The sequence below is a fragment of the Mesoplodon bidens genome (genome assembly GCF_964165515.1).
Source record: "Mesoplodon bidens genome assembly, chromosome: 2".
NCBI classification, from domain to species: Eukaryota; Metazoa; Chordata; class Mammalia; order Artiodactyla; family Ziphiidae; genus Mesoplodon; species Mesoplodon bidens.
Window position 1 is genome coordinate 177,038,378 of NC_138177.1, and position 21,645 is coordinate 177,060,022.

Below are 21,645 nucleotides of genomic sequence, written 5' to 3' on the forward strand. Positions count from 1 at the left end.
ATTTTCATTACTTCATGAGGTGCATCAAAAAGATCTTGTTGCTATTTATGTCAGAGGGTGTTCTACCTATGTTTTCCTCTAATAAGAGTTTTATAGTATCCAGCCTTACATTTAGTTCTTTAATCTATTTTGAGTTTATTTTTGTGTATGGTATTAGGGAATGTTTTAATTCGTTCTAGTAGTCTCCCTAGGGAGATTTATTCCTAGGTATTTTATTCTTTTTGTTGCAGTGGTAAATGGGAGTGTTTCCTTAATTTCTCTTTCAGATTTTTCATCATTAGTGTATAGGAATGCAAGGGATTTCTGTGCATTAATTTTGTATCCTGCAACTTTACCAAATTCATTGATGAGCTCTAGTAGTTTTCTGGTAGCATCTTTAGGATTCTCTATGTATAGTATCATGTCATCTGCAAGCAGTGACAATTTTACTTCTTCTTTTCCGATTTGTATTCCTTTTATTTCTTTTTCTTCTCTGATTGCCATGGCTAGGACTTCCAATACAATGAGAGTGGTGAGAGTGGACATCCTTGTCTTGTTCCTGATCTTAGAGGAAATACTTTCAGTTTTTCACCATTGAGAATGATGTTTGCTGTGGGTTTCTCACATATGGCCTTTATTATGTTGAGGTAGGTTCCCTCTATGCCCACTTTCTGGACAGTTTTTATCATAAATGAGTGTTGAATTTTGTCAAAAGCTTTTTCTGCATCTATTGAGATGATCATATGGTTTTAATTCTTTAATTTGTTAATATGGTGTATCACATTGATTGATTTGCATATTTTGAAGAATCCTCGCATCCCTGGGATAAATCCCAATTGATCATGGTGTATGATCCTTTTAATGTGTTGTTGGATTCTGTTTGCTAGGATTCTATTTTGTTGAGGATTTTTGTGTTTATGTTCAGCAGTGATGTTCATTTGTAATTTTCTTCTTTTCATAATATCACTGGTTTTGGTATCAGGATGATGGTGCCTTGTAGAATGAACTTGGGAGTTTTTCTTCCTCTGAAATTTTGTGGAATAGTTTCAGAAGGATAAGTGTTAGCTCTTCTCTAAATGTTTGATAGAATTCGCCTGTGAAGGCATATGGTCCTGGACTTTTATTTGTTGGAAGCTTTTTTTTTTTTTTGTATGCTCTTATTTATTTATTTTTCGTGTTGCACCAATATTTACTTTAAAATGGTGCTAGCCATTTTTTATAACATCTTTATTGGACTATAATTGCTTTACAATGGTGTGTTAGCTTCTGCTTTATAACAAAGTGAATCAGTTTTACATATACATATGCTCCCATATCTCTTCCCTCTTGCGTCTCCCTCCCTCCCACCTTCCCTGTTGGAAGCTTTTTAATCACAGTTTCAATTTCATTACTCGTGATTGATCTGTTCATATTTTCTATTTCTTCCTGGTTCAGTCTTGGAAGGTTGTACCTTTCTAAGAATTTGTCCATTTCTTCCAGGTTGTCCATTTTATTAGCATATAGTTGCTTGTAGTAGTCTCTTATGATCCTTCGTATTTCTGTGGTGTCAGTTGCAATTTCTCCTTTTCCATTTCTAATTTTATTGATTTGGGTTCTCTCCCTTTTTTTCTTGATGAGTCTGGCTAAAGGTTTATCAATTTTGTTTACTTTCTCAAAGAACCAGCTTTTAATTTGATTGATCTTTGCTATTGTTTTCTTTGTTTCTATTTCATTTATTTCTGCTCTGATCTTTATGATTTCTTTCCTTCTACTAACTTTGGGTTTTGTTTGTTCTTCTTTCTCTAGTTGCTCTAGGTGTAAGGTTAGGTTGTTCATTTGAGATGTTTCTTGCTTCTTAAGGTAGGAGTGTATTGCTATAAACCTCCCTCTTAGAACTGCTTTTGCTGCATCCCATAGGTTTTAGGTTATGTTTTCATTGTCATTGTGGTATTTTTTGATTTCTTCAGTGAGCTCTTAGTTATTTAGAAGCATGTTGTTTAGCCTCCATGTGTTTGTGGTTTTTTACAGTTTTTTTCCTGTAATTGATTTCTAATCTCATAGCGTTGTGATCAGAAAAGATGCTTGATATGAGTTCAATTTTCTTAAATTTACCAAGGCTTGATTTGTGACCCAAGATGTGATCTATCCTGGAGAATGTTCCATGTGCACTTGAGAAGAAATTGTATTCTGCTGCTTTCTGATGGAATGTTCTATAAATATCAATTAAGTCTATCTGGTCTAATGTGTCATTTAAGGCTTGCGTTTCCTTATTTATTTTCTGTCTGGATGATCTGTCCATTGGTGCAAGTGGGATGTTAAAAACCTCCAGTGTTATTGTGTTATTGTGAGTTTCCCTTTTTATGGCTGTTAGCATTTGCCTTATGTATTGAGGTGCTCCTATGTTGGATGCATAAATATTTACAATTGTTGTATCTTCTTCTTGGATGGATCCCTTGATCATTATGTTGTTTCCTTCTTTGTCTCTTGTAACAGTCTTTATTTTAAAGTCTATTTTGTCTGATATGAGTATTGCTACTCCAGCTTTCTTTTGATTTCCATTTGCATCGAGTATCTTTACCATCCCCTCACTTTCAGTGTGTATGTATCCCTAGGTCTGAAGTGGGTCTCTTGTAGACAGCATATATACGGGTCCTGTTTTTGTATCCATTCATCCAGTCTGTGTCTTCTGGTTGGAGCATTTAATCCATTTACATTTAAGGTAATTATTGATATGTATGTTCCTATTACCATTTTCTTAACTGTTTTGGGTTTGTTTTTGTAGGTCTTTTTTTCCTTCTCTTTTGTTTCCTGTCTAGAAACGTTCCTTTAGCATTTGTTGTAAAGGTGGTTTGGTGGTGCTGAATTCTCTTATCTTTTGCTTGTCTGTAAAGCTTTTGATTTCTCCGTGGAATCTGAATGAGATCTTTGCTGGGTAAAGTAATCTTGGTTGTAGGTTTTTCCCTTTCATTTCTTTAAATATATCTTGCCACTCCCTTCTTGCCTACAGAGCTTCTGTTGAAAAATCAGCTGATAACCTTATGGGGATTCCTTTTGTTATTTGTTGCTTTTCCCTTGCTTCCTTTTTTTTTTTTTTTTTTTTTTGCCGTACGCAGGCCTCTCACTGTTGTGGTCTCTCCCATTGTGGAGCGCAGGCTCCAGACACACAGGCTCAGTAGTTGTGGCTCATGGGCCTAGTTGCTCCGTGGCATGTGGGATCCTCCCAGGCCAGGGCTCAAACCCATGTCCCCTGCATTAGCAGGAAGATTCTCAAGCACTGGGCCACCAGGGAAGCCCTAATTTATTTTTTAATACTGAACTGTTGACTCCTGCTTGCCAAACTAATTTTTATCCTCTGGTCTGATCTACCGGCAGGTGGCCTAGGAGAACTGAGGCTCAGAATGTCTATCACAAGATATGACTCCGATCTCTCCTATGCCCTCCCCATGCCCTTCCTGCCCTAGCTGAGACATATGGACCCACAAGGAGAACCATGTAGGCTGCTCATGTCCAGGGTCATGGTCTGAGTGAGCAGTGAGGGCCCTGCCAAGAACTCTCATTCCAGTGGCTCATTGACCACTGGGTATGTTCACCTTTGTGTGTATTAACCTACTGAGCAGCCACAGAAATAAGGATGGAAGAAAGAGATGCCGAGACAGAATAAAGAACTTGCTTGAATGGTAACGTTTCAGATCACAGACAACTCAGTGCCTTTTTTTTTTTCCATCAGTAACTGGAGTTTGCTGAGTTATAAACTGAGAAAACTGAATAATACATCATGGAGAGCAGCAGTTAGTTTATACTGAGGGTCTCTTTATTTCTGACCATTTCTTTACAAAATCAACCCAGGGAGAACTCCAACATATGTGTCTCAAGCTGGAATCCACCTAAAGAAATTTAGATTCATATTTCTGACTCTATAGGACACATGTCCCCTAAAGGCCTATTACATCTCAGAGTTAACTTTTCCCTCTGCAATTCTGCACCCTCGCTTAATCACTTTTTCTTTTCACATTCATATTGAACAGATGTCTGAAACCATGGGTCTGTTTTCCCTTTATGATTCAACTATGTCCTAGATTTCAGTTTCCAAGTGCTCAGAAGAAAGCTTTTGATAGATGCACCCAAGTAGTTAGGGGTATTTCAGCAGTATATGATGGGCTGGGGATGATAGAATGTGTTATCTCCACAGTGCAGACAGGGGCTGGAACTAATCCAGATGATCCTGGGACGTCCTAAGACTCTCAGAATCTCAAACAGTTCAGCCCGACACTGTGCAATTCTCCCAGGTTGGAGGATTCCCTGAGAGCTGTAACTCTCCTGAGGGACAGGATACAGCTCTTGACTTAAACTGGGCAGCCCGGAGGTGTGTCGCAGAAGCTTCTCCATGATGACCATGGAGATGAGGTTTCCACGCAGGCTGAAGAACATGAGCTGGGGGCAATGGCTCAAGGCAGGAAGGATGGCCTCAAGATGGGAGTCCATGATCCCACACTGATCTAAGTACAGTTCCTGGAGGGTGGCTGCAACTTTCTCCAACAGAACGGGGAGTAGCTCAGGACTAGAGTAGGTCAGGGAGACGCCACTCAGATCCAGTCCCTTTAGATGACTGATGTTCGAACACTGGGACAGCTGGCTCAAGTCTGAATCCGAAAGGAGGCAGTGAGTTATTGCAAGGTTGTCCAAGGGGGTTGTCAGACACCTGGGGAGAAAAAGAGGAATTAGGTCTTAGAAACTGGGGTGGAAAGTGAACTTAAGGTGGGAGACAAGTCATCTGCCCAAGGCTAAGTTTGGTCTCACCATCTGATAATGATCAATACCCAGAATGCCCAGTCTCATTTTATCCTGAGTTCTTTCACCTTCTTTGTGTGACTGGATCAAGTCCACAGAACCTTGAAAGCTCTCTTTCCTCATCTGTCAAAAGGGTACAACATACTCCACTTTCTTTTGAGGATGAGTGAAGATAATGGAATGCGCTAGAACATACTCAGAGGAGAGCCTGACACCTTGTGTCAATCAAGAGTGGGCATCACTGAATTTTAATAGTAAGTGACATACCTAAAATTCTTCCTACTCAGGCTTCCTTTAGCCCATGCTTGGGCCACAGGCACCCATAACTCAGGCCAAGTGAGGCTTCTGGGTGACATGCATAGTGGACCAATGTGGGCAAGATCTCACAACATCACCTGGGGTTGCCAGTCTACAGGGTCTTAGTTACATCCCTGCATCACCTGCAAACCATCTTCCAATTTTTATTATCCCTTTGGCTCCTGCTCTATTACCATCATCTCCAGAATCATGTATTATCCATATATTAGGTACCTTATCTGGAGCAAAAAACAACCTTTTACAGACAGGGAATCTGAGACAGGCTCAGTGTGGTCACAAAACTGATGAGCACAGAGTTCCCATTTAGAAATGTTCAGGCCTGATGGAGTTTTCATTCTTTAAGGCCCCCTTCCTTTACCTATTTTCCTAAGTCATCTAAACAAAGATATCTCTTCCTAAAGAAGAAATAACATACCCACACCACTAGATCCTAACCCCTAGTCCATATCTTCCTAGCATGGTGTCCCTTTCCAGAGCCTCTATCCCAGTTTGGGCCCCTACCTTGATTTGTATGGTTATGTGATACCACACTTCAGGATAGAGCAGAAAAGCGGACAGTGTGTTTCACATTCTAGTGTTGTGTTCACCATTACCTGGCCAGCGGTGCACACTCACCTGAGCATCTCATCCAGACAGCCTTCAAGGAAGGAGGGAGATTCCAGATGGAGATCCCGGAGGTGGTGCAGCCTGAGGAACTGAGAGGTAATTTGGACAACGTGCTGCTCTTCCTGCTCCTCAAGTGCAGCGATGTGGATGTGGGAGAGAAGGAGTCTCTGCACATTACCCATCTGGCCCAGGAGAGGAGCAAACATGGCCAGGGTGGACAGGTGCCAGGTGCAATTCACTTGCACCTCCTGGATACAGTCCAGTTGCACCATACTCAGGACCTTCATAATATTTTCCATGGGCATTGAAAGAATCCTCAGCTTCTTACAGCACAGGTGTATGGAAGCTTCCCTCTCCTCCACCCACCTGATGAGGTAGGTGAGGAATCTATCCATGGTCCTTTCTTTGAGGTGAAGTTCTATGAACACCACCACGGGAGCCAAGGACTGCTCTGCCTTTGACCTGTCCTCAGCCACTGGTGCCATCAGAGTGCTTGAGTATCCGTGGGCCCTATCTCCAGACCACATTCTCCAGAAGTCTTGTCCAGTATGCCTTAAATCCAGAACCTGCAGTTTGCACCTCCTGTGGGGAAACAGCAGATTTGCAGTGATGGTTTAAGATCCACACATAATGAAACCACAGTCTCAGAATTTAGGCAGCACTCAGACTTCCCACCTGAGCTTTTACTTCACATTCCTGACATCACCTGCTGCCTTGCCCTCTTCTTCCCTCTCTGCCTTACCTTCCTCCATTTCCTTTTCCCCTTCGATCCTTTCTTGTTCTCCACTTCTAGTACCTTCCTTCTAGTGATGCTTAAGCATCACTAGAAGGAGGTGAGGCATGTACTTTCAGGTTCCCTTGCATCTTAAGCACTCCTACACTTCCAGAAGGCATTTCCCAAAGTGAGCTCAGCAATGGCCAAGGCCTCTGTGTTTCTTCATTGGAATCATCAGAAGCCTCTGGTCCATCCCTTGTCCATCCACTCTCCTGACCCCAGGTGGCTCTTCAAAGACTCCCCAGACCCTACCAGGCTACCTGGATCAGACTCACCTGGGGCGATCCTTCTGGGCAAGCAGGATATCAAGCCCAGCCAGCACTGCTTGTAAGGTTCCCAGATGAGGTATCTTCATCAGGCCCCCCAGAGGCAGGCGGACAAAGGGCCAGGCTTGCACCATGGCCTTCAGGGTCTCACTGCGACTCCCATAGAATGCTTCCATGAACAGTGGGGGGAAGAGCTCGATGGGCAGATACTCCAGAGCAGTGATGTTTGAGGCCTCATCCCTCAGCAGGCTCTTTCCCGCCAGGCCCAGGAGTCTGGGTGGGTTCCAGACACTCATTCTGACTCTGCTCCAACAGGAATCCTGTGGAAACTTGCAGGGAAGAAGGCATCTTTCTCAGTCAAGCATGAACACCCCTTAATCTCTCTTCTCACCTTGCAGAGGAACAAACTCATAGCCAAATCACTGCTCCAACAGTAGTGGAAGAGCCTCTGTTTAGCAGAATTCTACTCTAGTCTCTGTGGGCACAAATCCATAACGCTGCCTCTACAGGAACCAGAGCAAGCCTCCTTCCAAAGAGGTAGAAAACCAACGACTTGCCCATTCATTTCCATTCACTGCTTTGCTTAATTGTATTGCACTGGGAATTGGGTACCATGAGCCTGAAGTCTTACCTTAATCTTTTTGGTGAAAACTTTTAGAAACTAAATCACTTAGGTCCCTAAAACTATGGGAATAAGAGCATCTTGTGGCCCAACACAACCTCCATCCTCAATTCCCACTGTTAACTTGGACTGGAAAAGATGAAGGACATACCCCTAAAATGAATGCTCTTTTGTGTACAAACTAAATATTTTAAATGTCAAGAAATAAAATTCCAAACAGATGTTTTCATTAAAAGGAAAATCTTCTTGGTTAAGATAATTAAAAATGATATAAACCAAAGGACAAATCAAAATGTTGAGAATGAGGCAAAACTACACTGAGAGGCAAAACCAAAGCATGAAATTTGTTCATCGGAAAAGAAATAACTAAAGAAACCCCTCTCCCTGCCATTCTGATCTACATGGCACAATTCAAGACCAGCTGACCATACGTAAGAGGAGAGTGTCCTTAACTGAGGTCTATAACTTACCAGCTCTGATGTGGTTGGCAGGGTGCTCAGTCCTAAGACCAGGTGGAGAACCCAGACAGTGGGTTCCAGAGGAAGAAGTTTCTGCATCTCTTCTTTGATGCCCGAGGCTTTTATAGGCCTTTCTAATCACGTCTTCCCCATTTCCAACTACTAACAACCAATCAGAAAGCGATGCCTGATTAGATTCCAGAGTGTCCATCAGGTTAGTCATGATTGGATCTTCACCTACATCCTGATGAATTGATTGAATCTGATTTTCAGTCAGGAGGGAATAAATGGGGGTAGGGGATTCAAGGACTCAATCATTGATTCACTGCACAAACATTGATTGAGTTATAGCCACGGGTGTGAGAAGAGATTATTGGTTCCTGATATTGGACAGAAACAACAAAACTAGAAAGCATCATTGTTGGAGAATCTTTGCGCAGATCGAACTAATCAAGATGTCCAAAAATTAAAAAAATTAAACAAAAATTAAAACATTATAAAAATATGGTGGTGTCATTCCCAAAGGAAACAGCATAAACTTCTATCTGCATCAAGTTGTCACTTAGGTGTTATATAAGAAACATAGCAGATCATGAGCCTATTCAGGGAGCAAGGGAAATGCAATGGGGGATATGCTTGGCACTCCGGGCTTAAGTCAGGGCTTCTCTGAAGCAGGTCAGATCAAAATCACAATGAGAAGGAAGGATGGGGAATGGGCAGTGTGGAGCTGGGCATTCCTAAAGGGACACTGTGAATGAATCAAGACAGTGTATAGTTTGGGTATATATTTTTTTCTCTTGGGAAAATGGAGACTAAAATACTTTTCTCTGGGTGGAGCTTAGAAATTAAAAAGGGAACCTGTGTCATGTTTAAGGTGTTTCCCTCCAGAAAGACGGTATCAGCACAGCAAAGTAGCATGAAAAGACTAAATCTGAGAATGTGAGCAGAAGGAGAGGCTGGGAGCCCTGGGAAGTCAAGTATTTCCAAGTCTGAGAGCCACTGAGGGCGGGCACTGTGGCCTGTTTGGGAACTTGGACCCAGGGGGAGACATGAACGTGGATAAGGTGCACCAAACCCTGTCCTCATCGTGGTGGCTGGTACCAGTAAACATTTTCTTTTAGGCTCTTCCTGCAGGGGACGCTCCCCGATGGCAATTAGCCACAGCCATTTTCGTAGGGGTTTGGCAGCCAAACCATAATTGCATTGACCCCTTTCCAAGTATATTTTGATAGTTAGTACTTCCTCAAAATTAGGAACGTTCAACACAAATTCTGATCAAAGTGACGTCATTAGACACAGAAATAAAATCCTGTTCTCCTCATATTAAGCACTGTTCACAAATACTAACGCCTTTCCCTACAAAATTCAGAAGCTATATTTGGTGTTTAAGGATCTGCCATGTTCAGGGATAACTCCCACCCTGGGCTGCATCACATGAAGATTTTTTTGATTTTTCAGGATACAAAGAAAGTGTGACCCTTCCTCCACCCCCAAGCATTCTCCATGCCTTTCCTCCATTCACAGTGATGTCCATGTAATTCAATTATAAAGCAGCCTAAGAAGACTAAGAGACTTGAAGAGTGTTCTCCATCTTGGTACCTTTCCAGAAGATTCCTTTCACCACATCTCTGCTATGGGTATAAACAGCCTTTGCATAAAATAGGGATAAACTGAATTGTACTCAGTAGACATTTTACCTCTCAGGCCAGCAAACACATTTACTAATGAGCTACAGTAGAGTGAGATAAGTAACAATGATCATCATAAACAACTCTTTTTTATTGAACACAAAACTTGGTGAGCAATGGTGTCAGCACTTTTTATCCATTACCTCAAATAACCTTCACAGGAAATGAAAGGTTCACTGCTCTTTTCCCATTTTTAGGCTGGTGGATTCAGGTGTGGCCTTGGGGGAGAAACCTGCTCACTTCCACACTGTGAATAATTGGTAGATTCCCTCAGGTGAGGGGTTCAGAAGGAACCTAAACATTAGGAAAAACTGACTGACAAACTTCACATGATGTCAGTGTAAATGGGCAAATAACAGAGTCCAAGCTGGAGATGTTTCTATGGGATCCCAGTCCATGAGATCCAAGGATATAGGAGGGGTCAGAATGTTGGAATGTTCTAGAAATTTTAAAAGCCCAGCTGTCTCCCTTCCTCCTGCATAGAGGAAACCTCCTCTGTCCACCTCCACACAGAGCCTGTTTACTCAGGGGACACACTGGCTGTCGAGGAAGAGGGAGCCCATGTGCACAGAGGGGCCATCCTTCCTGCCCAATTCTGGGTCCAGCAGGACTCTCAGAGTCTGGTGAGAGTGGATCTGGTGGATCTGGCATTTCTAGCCTGTCCTGGTTGCATGTCCTCATGACCTTGTTTGCTGCCCAGGTCAGAGCTACCCTCTGAACCCATCAGGGGGACGTTCTGCTCTGCTTTTCCTGTCACAGTATCCCAAGTGAGATTCTAAAACATCTGCTCCCAGGTCTCTGCATAAGGGTTTAGAATATATGTGTGCCTCCAGTTCCCTCTTCCAGCATGAACTGACTTGGAAGTCCTCTCTTTCTGCAGCCCACCAACATTACCTCTCCTCGAACCTGGAGCCTGGCTAGAATGCTGGGACACCCTTCCACTGGGATCAGAAGAAATCAAGGAACTCTTCTCTAATTCTACTGAGTTATTTTGTAGAATATGACTAACCCCAAAGCATAGAGTTTCCCTGCTGCACTTCTGGATCCATTGAGGCACACAGGACTGCTGAGGGGTGAACTCTCCTGGGTAGCAGAGGAGGATCTTGACTCCTCTGGTCTTCCTAGGTGCGACAGGTGATGGAGCACCTTGAAGACCAGTCCCCTGCAGAGGCTCTCCCATCTGTGGCTCTCTTGGCCCAGCCCTTGAGCTGACAAATTTCTCCTCAGGTCCAGTAAGCTTTTTTTTCTCTCCTAAGTCAAATGTCTTCTTTCCCTGAATTTCTTGCTTTCTGTGCCTTTTTAAAGTCCAGGTCTCTGAGTTGACCCTCCTTGCCCCCTCCAGTCTCAACAGGGTCTGGTTCCACTTTAGATCCACTAATAACTTGCTATAAACAAGGAGCTGTTGCTCTTTCTTCCTCATCAATAAAGACTTGATGACAACATTACCCTGGGTCTGGGCAATTAATCCCAAAGGACAGGCTTGTAGAGACATGGTGGGTGGGGAGGATGTCTGGGACTCTCTCCAGGCAGGATTGGGCCACAGGGCATGAAGGAGAGAAGAGAGAGGAGTGCAGAGAATATCCAGAGGAGCTGGTGTAGGACCCAGAATGAGGTGGGAGTAGAGAAATGTCAGCCTAGCAAGAGATCATGTCCTCTGGCTCTCACAGGACCATGTCCCATCAAGTCTGAGGATTTGTGTCTGAGGCCACTGGAGACACTGAGGCCCTGGATTTGGGAATGTGAGTTCCCAGGGTCTGGATTTGCTTGCCCTGCCTGGCATTAGGCTCCAGTGGCTGCTCTCGTACTCACCACAAGAGCACAGTGTCTGGCCAGCGAAGAGTCTGGAGAGAGAAAGAGTGGTGAGCATCCAGTCTGGATGCAAATATCAGGGGCAGGTTAAGAGGGAAGGCGAGGATCCTCACCTTGACATTTATGCCAGAGGAAGGGATGCTCTTTGGAAATTTTGCAGTTTTGTCTCCTCACTCATCACAGCTTCCAGACTTTGAGAATTGTGTTTTTCAGGAGAAAATGAGAAATAATGAGGTCTCTTACTGTGTCTTCGTCATCCAAATGACAGCAAATTGTCTACTTTAATCCTTATGAAGGTCATAGGAGATGAAAGTCAAACCAGGACCCATTGCTTGTCCAGCACAAATGAAGGAGGAGCGCAGGGACCTGTACTGGCCTCCCTCTTGTGGGAAAATCCTCTAACGTCCCGGGCTGAGGACCGGCAGGAGCTTCTGGTGGTGGCGGTGGGTGGGGGGAGGGCTCTGTGGACAAGTTCACTGGGGTGTCTCCAGCACATGTGACACAGCCTAATACTCTTACCCAGTATTGCCCTCTCACTCTTTTCTCCTCGATTCATTTAAGAGGATTATTTATTCTTCTCGTAACTGAAAATTTGTACCCTTTGATGTACTTCTCTCCATTCCCTCCAGCCCAGCCCCTGTCAACCACCATTTTATTCTCTGTTCATGAGAAATTGATTTTCTTTTCCTTTTTTTGAGTCTACATATAAATGATACAATGTAGTATTTGTCTTTCTCTCTCTGGCTTACTTCACTTAGCATAACGTCCTCAAAGTTTATCCATATTTTCACAAATGGCAGAATTTCCTTTTTATGGCTGAATAATATACGAGTATGAACATATACAACTTTTCCTTTATTCATTCATCCATCAAAGGACTTTTAGGTTGTTTCCATATTGTGGCTATTGTGAATAACGCTGCAGTGAACATGGTGTTCAGACGTCTCTTCAAGGATCTAGTACACTCACAGTGACTATAGCTAATAATATAATATTGTATATTTAAAATTTGCTGAGAGTAGATCTTATAAGCATTCTCACCACAAACACAAAAAGAGTTAGCTACGAGGTTGTGGATGTCTTAATTATCTTGACCTTGGTAATCACTTCACAATACATACATATATCACATCACCACATTGCACACTTTAAATATCTACAATTATATTTGTCAATTATCATTCAATTAAAATGTGTTTACTGAGTATCTAAAGTGTACCAACTGCTATTCTGGGTAACAGGGAAACATCCAATTAATGTGATATGTCCCACTACCATGTTATCTCATATGTACAGACTTTACATTCTATTGAGGCAGACAAAAAACACATAAGCTGAAAACTAAATTTAATACAGGCAGATGTGTACCTAGACCACAGTAGTGCAGGAAGGTAAAGGGATTAAACAAGAGCCCTTCCCAATGTGCAACACTGGTATACTTATTGTTTTGAGCTGTAGGCAATGAAGACACAGCAGACTGAAACAAACAAAGAAAGCATTTCACCTCTCTCTGAACTACCTAAAAGAATTTAGAAAGGGGACCTGGGCCAGAGAGAGAGATATTATCAAGAGATAACTTTATCTGAGTGATGTATCTGTATGGCAGGACAAACATCTAATTACCAAACAAATTACTAGCTCTTCTGTGAATCACACTCTTCCCCGTTGAAGACCTGGCACTCTCTCCCATCCCGTGTCCTGAGATCACACATGAGCCTTTATTACTCTATGGTTGGCGAGAACAACAAAACACTGGAGCAACCTAAATTTACATAAGGAGGCAAAGTGTTAAAATGTGGGCCATTCATTTTATGGACTACTATATGCCCGCTGATATGAATGAGGACTGATCCTTAAGACCCCCCCTTAAACGTAAAAAAGCAAGATGATCTGAATTACTAAGACACCGTTTCTATAAGGGAAGCTGAACCAGACGTTAGCACATGCAAAAATAAATGTACAGAAGGTCAGAGAGAAGTCTGGAAAGTACACTAAACTGAACTCTCTGGAGAGGGGCCTGGGATGAAGAGGAAGTTCAGGGGATATGTTTCTTCTATCTGTATTGTTGGGATGTTTTACATTGAGAGTATAGTCCTGTCTTACTTGGGCAAAACCAACAAAATATGGGAAACAAGTGAAGGTTTCTTTTGTTACTGAACCAAACTCGGGTCCACTGATCTGTGTGCAGTGAAACCAATCTACTGATACTGAGAGTGATGAAGGAAAGTGTAGCATTTATTGCAGGCACCAAGCAAAGAACAGGGGCAATTATTGCTCAAAAGGCCCAAATTCCCTGATGACTTTCAGGAAAAGATTTTTAAAGACAGGGTGAGAGAGAGCATTGTAGGGTGTGTGATCAGCTCATGGACATTCTTCTGGTAGTTGGTGATGAGGTAACCAGGAATAAATATCATCAAGCTTCTGCTTCCAACCCCTCTGGTCTCTATGTGCTTGTAGTCAGCCTGGAGTTCACTTCATTCAGTGTTTTCAAAGTAGCTCAAGGATATGGCTCAGAATGTTATCTATAGCCCTTGAGGAGGAACTAAAGGTCTTTGAATTTGTTTAATAGCTAAGCTATTATTATTTTGTCCTGCTTGATTATTTTCCTTTGTTTCTGCATTTTGTCATATTTTCTGTTTATTCTTTGGAACTCAGGATAGGCCTAGGAGGATAAAGGTTTTCTACAACCAAGAGGCAGGTGCAGGACATGACGGGGAGTCTGTCCTGGGAAGGGCCCATAGGGTTCTGCTCAGTTACACTTTCAAGTACAACTTATATGTACAAATGCATTGACCACAAGTGCTATTTCTTCCATATCCAATTTATTTACATTATTTGTAGACAGCTAGTGTTGACTTTCCCAAAATGTGCATTTCAGTGCAAAATAACGTTTGGCTATAAATTGTTGTTAAATATGTCCATGCACCCACAGTCATAAGCATTTACTGCCACACCAGGCTTCTTGTTCAGCTGCAGGACCACAAGGTGATAGAGACACAGTCCCTGCACTTTATGAGACTATTAATGTTGTTGATGAAAATTCAATTAACTCTCAAGTTAGGGAGGAAAAAAAGGGAATTTTATTGGAGCCAAACAGGATTATAACCCAGGAAGCAGATTCTCAAAAAGCCCTGGAAACTGTTCCATGGGTTAGAAGTCAAAGGCATAGTAATATACATTTTTGAGTCAAAGGATCATACATCAAAATGACATCCTGATATTTTACATAAAGTTCACCAAGAATACATAGTCCAGGTAAGCACATACAAAGTGAGCAGCAAGTCACCATGAACCCCTACAGAGCTGGGAAAGAACACTATTCTTTTAAGAAGTTACATTGCTAACATCAGAAGAAAAAGAAAAATTGATCTTTAATGTTGAGTAGGCACTCCCATCTTTGAGGAGCTCATTGCATATTAGGTAGGCAGGAGGCCCAAACAAACACAGAGAGAGACTTTAATGTTTAATTTTTTTCTTGTCCTGCCTTAAAATATAAATTTTATTTCATCATTGTCTAACAGGTAAGTTTGTCAACAGAAAAAATTGTAATATGTACCCTTTTCATATGATCCAGCAGCCTCGTTCCTTGGTATCTATCCAAATGAGTTGAAAACTTATGTCCAAACAAAACATGCACACAGATGATTTTAGCAGCAAACCAAAGAAGCAACAAAGCTGTCTTTCAGTGTATGAGTGAGCAAATATACTGTGGTGTATTCAGACAAGGAATGTAATCAAAACATGAAAAGACATGGAAGAAACTTAATAAGTGAAAGAAGTCAATCTGAAAAGGTTACATACTGTATGATTCCAGAAATATGACATTTTTTCTTTTCTAAAAATTTTTATTGGAGCATAGATGATTTACAATGTTGTGTTACTTTCTGCTGTACAGCAAAGTGAATCAGTTCTACATATACATATATCCATTCTTTTTTAGATTCTTTTCCCATATAGGTCATTACAGAGTATTGAGTAGAGTTCCCTGTGCTATAAAGTGGGTTCTTACTAGTTATCTATTTTATATATAGTAGTGTGTATATGTCAATCCCAATCTCCCAATCTATCCCTCCCCCACCTTTCTACCCAGGAAACCATAACATTGTTTCCTACATCTGTAACTCTATATGACATTTTGGAAAAGGCAAAGCTCTGGGGAAAGCAAAAATATCCATGGTGGCCAGGGACTCGGGGGTGGAAAAGATAAATAGGCAGAGCAAAGAGGATTTTATTTTTTAAATTTTATTGGAGTATAGTTGATTTACAATGTTGTGTTAGTTTCAGGTGTACAGCAAAGTGAATCAGTTATACATATACATATATCCACTCTCTCTCTCTCTTTTTTTTTTTACATTTGTTTCCCATATAAGCCATTGCAGAGTATTGAGTAGAGTTCCCTGTGCTATACAGCAGGTTCTTATAAGTTAGGACAGTGAAAATACTCTATTATGATACTACACTAGTAGATACATGCAACTATACATTTGTCAAAACCCATAGAATGTACAACCCTAAGAGTGAACCTTGGTGTAAACTATGAAGTTTGGTTGATAAGGATGTCTCAGTGTAGATTCATGAATTATAGCAAATGTACTCTTCTGGTGGGAGATTTGGATATCCAGGGAGGCTGTACACTTGGGGGCAAGAGACAAATGGGAACTCTCTGTACTTTCTGTTCAATTTCACTGTGAATCTAAAACTGCTCTTAAAAATAAAGTTTACTTTAAAAAATATAACTGTAATCCTAGCTCTAAAATTTTATTATTCTAAATATTTTTAAAGGAGAAAAAATCTCATTCATTGATCTTTAAAATCAGTTTTCATGTCTTATTTGTCTTGAGACGCCAAAGGAAGTTCAACATTTTTTTAAAAATCCACATGCATTCTTTACAAGTACTAAATTACCTCTACAACTTTCAAAGAAATTTCATGTATTTAATACTCATATAAATGTGCAAATATTTAAACTCAACTAGTATTAACAGGACAGCAAAATTTTTAAAAAGTACTGACGTATACAATCCTGCTTACAAAACTGATTTATGTCCTCCTGTCTAATCTACCAGCTGGTGGCCTAGGAGACCTGAGGCTCAGAATGTCTATCACTAGAGATGAATCCAATCTCTCCTATGCCCTCCCTTCCTCCTCCCTGCACTGGCTGATAGAGCAGCTTGAGTGAACCATGATTCATTGGTGTCCACATGTGAAAGGTGAGACCCATTTCAGGCCCTGGGTTTGCTCTCCACCCTGTTGTAAGGAATAGAGGGTAAGCTAGAGGAATGTAGATACTGAGGTTTCCACTAGGAGAGAAAAAGAAGGGAAAGACTCATTGAATTATCTCTTAGTGTATGCTAGCTCCAGGGCCAAGCCCTCAAGTGCATTCTCTCATTGGAATGTACAAATGTCTAATCAGCTGGATTTGTATCATTATGTTCCTTTTACAAGGTAACTGAGGCTTTTGCTTAAGGTTCCTCCACCCCTATATCCACTCCATCCCTGGAGCACCAACACCCTGAATTTCCCATCAACTCTTTGAGTCAACTTTTCCCCTTCAATCTTGCACCCCTGCTGGATCACCTTTCCTTTTCACATTCATGTTGAGCAGATGCCTGAAACCATAGGTCTGTGTTCTCATCACAATGCACCTATTTCCTAGGTTTCGGTTTCCAGTGCCCAGAAGAAAGCTTTTCAAAGAGGCAACCAACTAGGGAGGGACAAAACAGCAGTATATAATGGTCTTCTCATGACAGAATATCTCATTGCCCCAGCGAGGACAGGGGCTAGAGCTAATCCAGATGGTCCTGGGCCTTCCTAAGTTCCTCATAATCTCAACCAGCTCAGCCTGAAGCTGGGCAAGTCTCCCCAGGTGTAGGATTCTCAGAGAGCTGTAACTCTCCCTTGGGGCAGGATACAGCTCTAGAATTAAACTGGGCAGTCCATCAGTATGACGCAGCAGCTTCTCCATGATGGCCATGGAGAGGAGGTTCCCACAAATGCTGAAGGTCCTGAGCTGGGAGCAGTGGCTCAGGGCAGGCAGGATGGCCTCAAGTTGACAGTCCATGATTCCACACAGATTTAAGTCCAGTTCCTGGAGCGTGGCTGCAACTTTCTTCAGCAGAACTTGGAGGAGCTCAGGACTAAAGTCAGTCAGTGTGACACCACTCAGATCCAGGCCCTTTAGCTGACTGATGTTCAGGCACTGGGACAGATGTTTCAAGTCTGATTCTGTAATCAGACAGTGAGTTATTGCGAGGTTCTCCAAGGGAGTCTTCAGGCACCTGGGAGAGAAACTGAGGAATTAGGTCTTGGAAACTGGGATGTAACATGACCTCAAGGTGGGAGATAAGTGATTTACCCAAGGCCAAGGTCATTTTGACCGTCTGATAACAATCAATACCCAGAAGGCCCAATCTCATTTTGGCCTGACTCCTGTCATCTTCTTTGTTTGGCTGAGAGAAGCACACAGAATCTTGAAAGCTCTCTTTCCTCACCAGTCAAGCAGGGTACAACATACTCCACTTCCTTTTGCGGATGAACTAAAATAGTGGAATTCACTAGAACATGCTCAGAGGAGAGCCTAGCACAGAGTCTCAATCAAGAGTGGGCATATGGGGCTTCCCTGGTGGCGCAGTGGTTGAGAGTCCGCCTGCCGATGCAGGGGACACGGGTTCGTGCCCCGGTCCGGGAGGATCCCACATGCCGCGGAGCGGCTGGGCCTGTGAGCCATGGCCGCTGGGCCTGCGCGTCAGGAGCCTGTGCTCCGCAACGCGAGAGGCCACAACAGGGAGAGGTCCGCGTACCACAAAAAAAAAAAAAAAAGAGTGGGCATCACTGAATTTTCATATTTAGAGTCAAAACAAACAAAAAAATACTCTCAAATCAGGGTGCCTTTAGCTCACTACTTGAGCCCCAGGTACCCATATCTCTGGGCCAGATGAGGCTGGAGGGAGACATGAACAGGGAACCAATCTGGACAAGATCCCACATCATCAACTGGGGTTTCCAGTCTGCAGGGGCTCAGTTACATCCCTGCATCATCTGCAAACCACCTACCACTTTTTATTTTGCTTTTGGCTCCCCATTCCTTACCACCAGAATCATGCATTTCCCATATATTAATTACCTTATCTGGAGCACAAGCAACATTTTACAGATGGGGAATTTGAGACAGGCTCACTGTGGTCACAAAATGGTTGAGCACAGAGCTTCCCTAGAAATACTCAGGTCTGAGCTTGTTTCCCCTCTTCAGTGCCCTCTTACCTGTTTTTTTTTTAAGTCACCTGAACAAAGACATCTCTTCCTGAGAAAGAAATCACAAACACTCTGATACATCTGAACGCTCCAATCTATAGCTTCCAAGCATGGTGTCCCTTTCCAGAGCCTCTATCGCACTTTGTCCCTCTACCTTGATTTGTGTGGTTATGTGATGCCACACTTCAAGGTAGAGCAACAAAGGAAACAATGTATGTGACATTCTAGTGTTGTGTTCTCTGTTACTCGGTCAGTGGTGCCATCCTCACCTGAGCATCTTGTCCAGGCGACCTTGGAGGAAGGAGGGAGATTCCATACGGAGATCCCGGAGGTGGTGCAGCCTGAGGAACTGAGAGGTAATTTGGACAAAGTGCTGCTGTTCCTGTTCCTCAAGTGCAGAGACATGGATGTGGGAGAGAAGGAGTCTCTGCACATTACTCATCTGGCCCAGGAGAGGAGCAAACACGGCCAGGGTGTACAGATTCCAGGTGCAATTCACTTGCACCTCCTGGATACAGTCCAGTTGCACCATATGCAGGACCTTCATAATATTTTCCATGGACATTGTAACAATTTTTAGCTTCTTACAGCACAGGTGTATGGAAACTTTTCTCTTCTCCACCTACTGCATGAGGTAGATAAAGAATTCATCCATGGTCCCTTCATTGAGGCAAAGTTTTATAAACACCTCCAAGGGAGCCAAGGGCTGCTCTGTCCTTGACCTGTCCTTAGCCACTGGTGCCATTGATGAGCTTGAGAGCACATGGACATTGGATCCAGACCACATGCTCCAGAAGTCCTGGCCAGTATTCCTTAAATCCAGCACCTGCAGTCTGCACCTCCTGTGGGGGAAACAGCAGATTGGCATGGATGGTTTAAGATTCACACTGAATGAAACCACAGACTCAGAATTTAGGCAACACTCATTTCCCACATGTGCTTTTACTTCACATTCCTGACATCACCTGCTGCCTTGCCCTCTTCTTCCCTCTCTGCCTTTCTTTCCTCCATCTCCTTTGCCCCTTCCATTCTTTCTGGTTTTCTACTTCTAGTACGTTTAATCATCACTAGGAGGCTGTGGGGGCACGTTCTTTCAGGCTCCCCTGCATCTTAGGTACTCCTATACTTCCAGAAGGCATTTCCCGAAGTGAGCTCAGCAATGTCCAAGGCCTCTGAGCTTCTTCCTTGGTATCATCAGAAGCCTCTTGTCCATCCCTTGGCTATCTACTCTTATGACACCAGCTGTCCCTTCAACAATGTCTAGGACCCTACCAGCCTACCTGGCAGACTCACCTGGGGCAATCCTTCTGGGCAAGCAGGATATCAAGCCCATCCAACACTGCTTGTAAGGCCCCCACATGAGGCATCTCCATCAGGCCTCCCAGAGGTAGTCGGACAAAGGGCCAGGCTTGCACCATGGCCTTCAGGCTCTCACTGTGTCTCCCATGGACGGCCTCCATGAACAGTGGTGGGAAGAACTCTGTTGGTAGATTCTCCAGAGCAGCAAAGGCCAAGGCCTCATCCCTCAGCAGGCAAATTCCCACTAGGTCCAGGAGTCTGGGTGGATTCCAGATACTCATTCTGATCTTTTCCAAAAGGAAACCTGTGGAAGCCGTCAGAGAACAAGGCATCCTTTTCATGCCAAGCATGAACAAGCCTCCATTGTCTCCCCACCCTTCAGAGGGACTTAGCGCAGTGATAGAAGAGCCTCAATTTTCCCCAATTCCAGTCTAGGTTCAGTGGGCACAAAGCCATAACTCTTTCCCTACTAGCAGCAGAACAAGTATCTCACAAGTACTGAAGAAAAGGAAAGGCAACCACTAGTCCATCCATTTCCACCCACTGCTTTGCTTAATTCATGTCCCAGTGGTAAGTGTGTACCACGAGCCTTAACAATGTCCCTTATCTTTCTTGGGGGAAAACTTTCAGACCATCACTTAGGGCCCCAAAACTATGGGAATAGGAGCATCATGTGGCCCAGCACAGCCTCCATCCTCAATTCCCACAGTTAACTTGGCTGAGAAAGATGAAGGAAATACCCCTAAAATGAATGCTATTTGCACAAAGTAAATATTTTAAATGTCAAGAAATAAAATTCCAAAGAGATACTTTTCATTAAAAAGAATATCTGGGGCTTCCCTGGTGGCACAGTGGTTGAGAGTCCGCCTGCCGATGCAGGGGACACGGGTTCGTGCCCCGGTCCGGGAAGATCCCACATGCGGCGGAGCGGCTGGCCCCGTGAGCCATGGCCGCTGAGCCTGCGCGTCCGGAGCCTGTGCTCTGCAACAGAAGAGGCCACAACAGTGAGAGGCCCGCATACCACAAAAAAAAAAAAAAAAAAAAAGAAAATCTGTTTGGTTAAGACATTTAAAAATAATATAAACCAAAGCACAAATCAAAGTATTTGGGATTAAGGCAAAATTACACTTAGAGGTAAAACGAAAATCTTAAATCCATTTATCTGAAAAGAAATAAGAAACCTTCCATATCAAGCTGCATGCCACCATTCAAGACACAGAGATCATGGGGAAGATGAGGGTGTCCTTAGCTGAGGTATGTAACTGACCAGCTCTGATGATATCGGCGGGGTGGTGCTAGGACCTCAGACTCCTCAGAAAATCCAGGAGGTGACTGGATTCTGCATCTCTTCTTTGGTACATGAAGACTTTATAGATCTTTCTAATCACAACTTCCTTCTTTCCAACTACTAACTTCCAATCAGAAAGCATACCTGATTAGATTCCAGACTGTCCTTCAGGTTAATCCTGATCGGATCTTTGTCTATCTCAAGAGGAATGGATTGAATCAGATATTCATTCAGGAAAGAGAAAGAACGAAGGAGGGGTATTGGAGTCAAAGGCACGTTCCTTGATTCACTCCACAAATATTGATTGGGTTTTACCAATACCAATAGTTATACCTGCGGGTATGAGACAGGGAAGGGGTTATTGATTTGTGATATTGGATAGGAAAAACAAAAATTTAAAGCATCAGTGTTGGGGGATCTTTGGCCATATCACAATTATCAAAATGTCCCAGAATAAAAACAGCTTCATGAAGACAGTGGTGTTGTTCCCAAAGGAAACACAATAAATCCATCCCTGTA

At 42.9% G+C, this 21,645-nt stretch overlaps 2 protein-coding genes across 3 annotated transcripts; both read right to left on the reverse strand.

The window, feature by feature from the left end:
• Nucleotides 1-3,774: 3,774 nt before the first annotated feature.
• On the reverse strand, nucleotides 3,775-21,178 carry LOC308612986 (melanoma antigen preferentially expressed in tumors-like). 2 transcript variants are annotated; one of them, XM_081225847.1, is made up of 4 exons: nucleotides 21,106-21,178; nucleotides 19,833-20,142; nucleotides 5,680-6,252; nucleotides 3,775-4,657 (listed from the first exon to the last, which is right to left on the reverse strand). In XM_081225847.1, the coding sequence occupies exons 2-4, from the start codon at nucleotides 20,117-20,119 to the stop codon at nucleotides 4,099-4,101; spliced, it is 1,419 nt and encodes a 472-aa protein (XP_081081973.1). In that variant the 5' UTR covers nucleotides 20,120-20,142; nucleotides 21,106-21,178; the 3' UTR covers nucleotides 3,775-4,098. The 2 variants fall into 2 exon arrangements, with proteins under 2 accessions (XP_081081973.1, XP_081081972.1); XM_081225846.1 differs by lacking the exons at nucleotides 19,833-20,142; nucleotides 21,106-21,178 and adding exons at nucleotides 6,721-7,040; nucleotides 7,804-8,374.
• On the reverse strand, nucleotides 16,308-19,104 carry LOC308612718 (PRAME family member 12-like; the record flags this gene model as incomplete). The annotated part of the gene is made up of 2 exons (XM_081225368.1): nucleotides 16,308-17,566; nucleotides 18,809-19,104. 2 exons carry the CDS (start codon nucleotides 19,102-19,104, stop codon nucleotides 16,993-16,995), a joined length of 870 nt encoding a protein of 289 aa, XP_081081494.1. The 3' UTR covers nucleotides 16,308-16,992.
• Nucleotides 21,179-21,645: the final 467 nt, after the last annotated feature.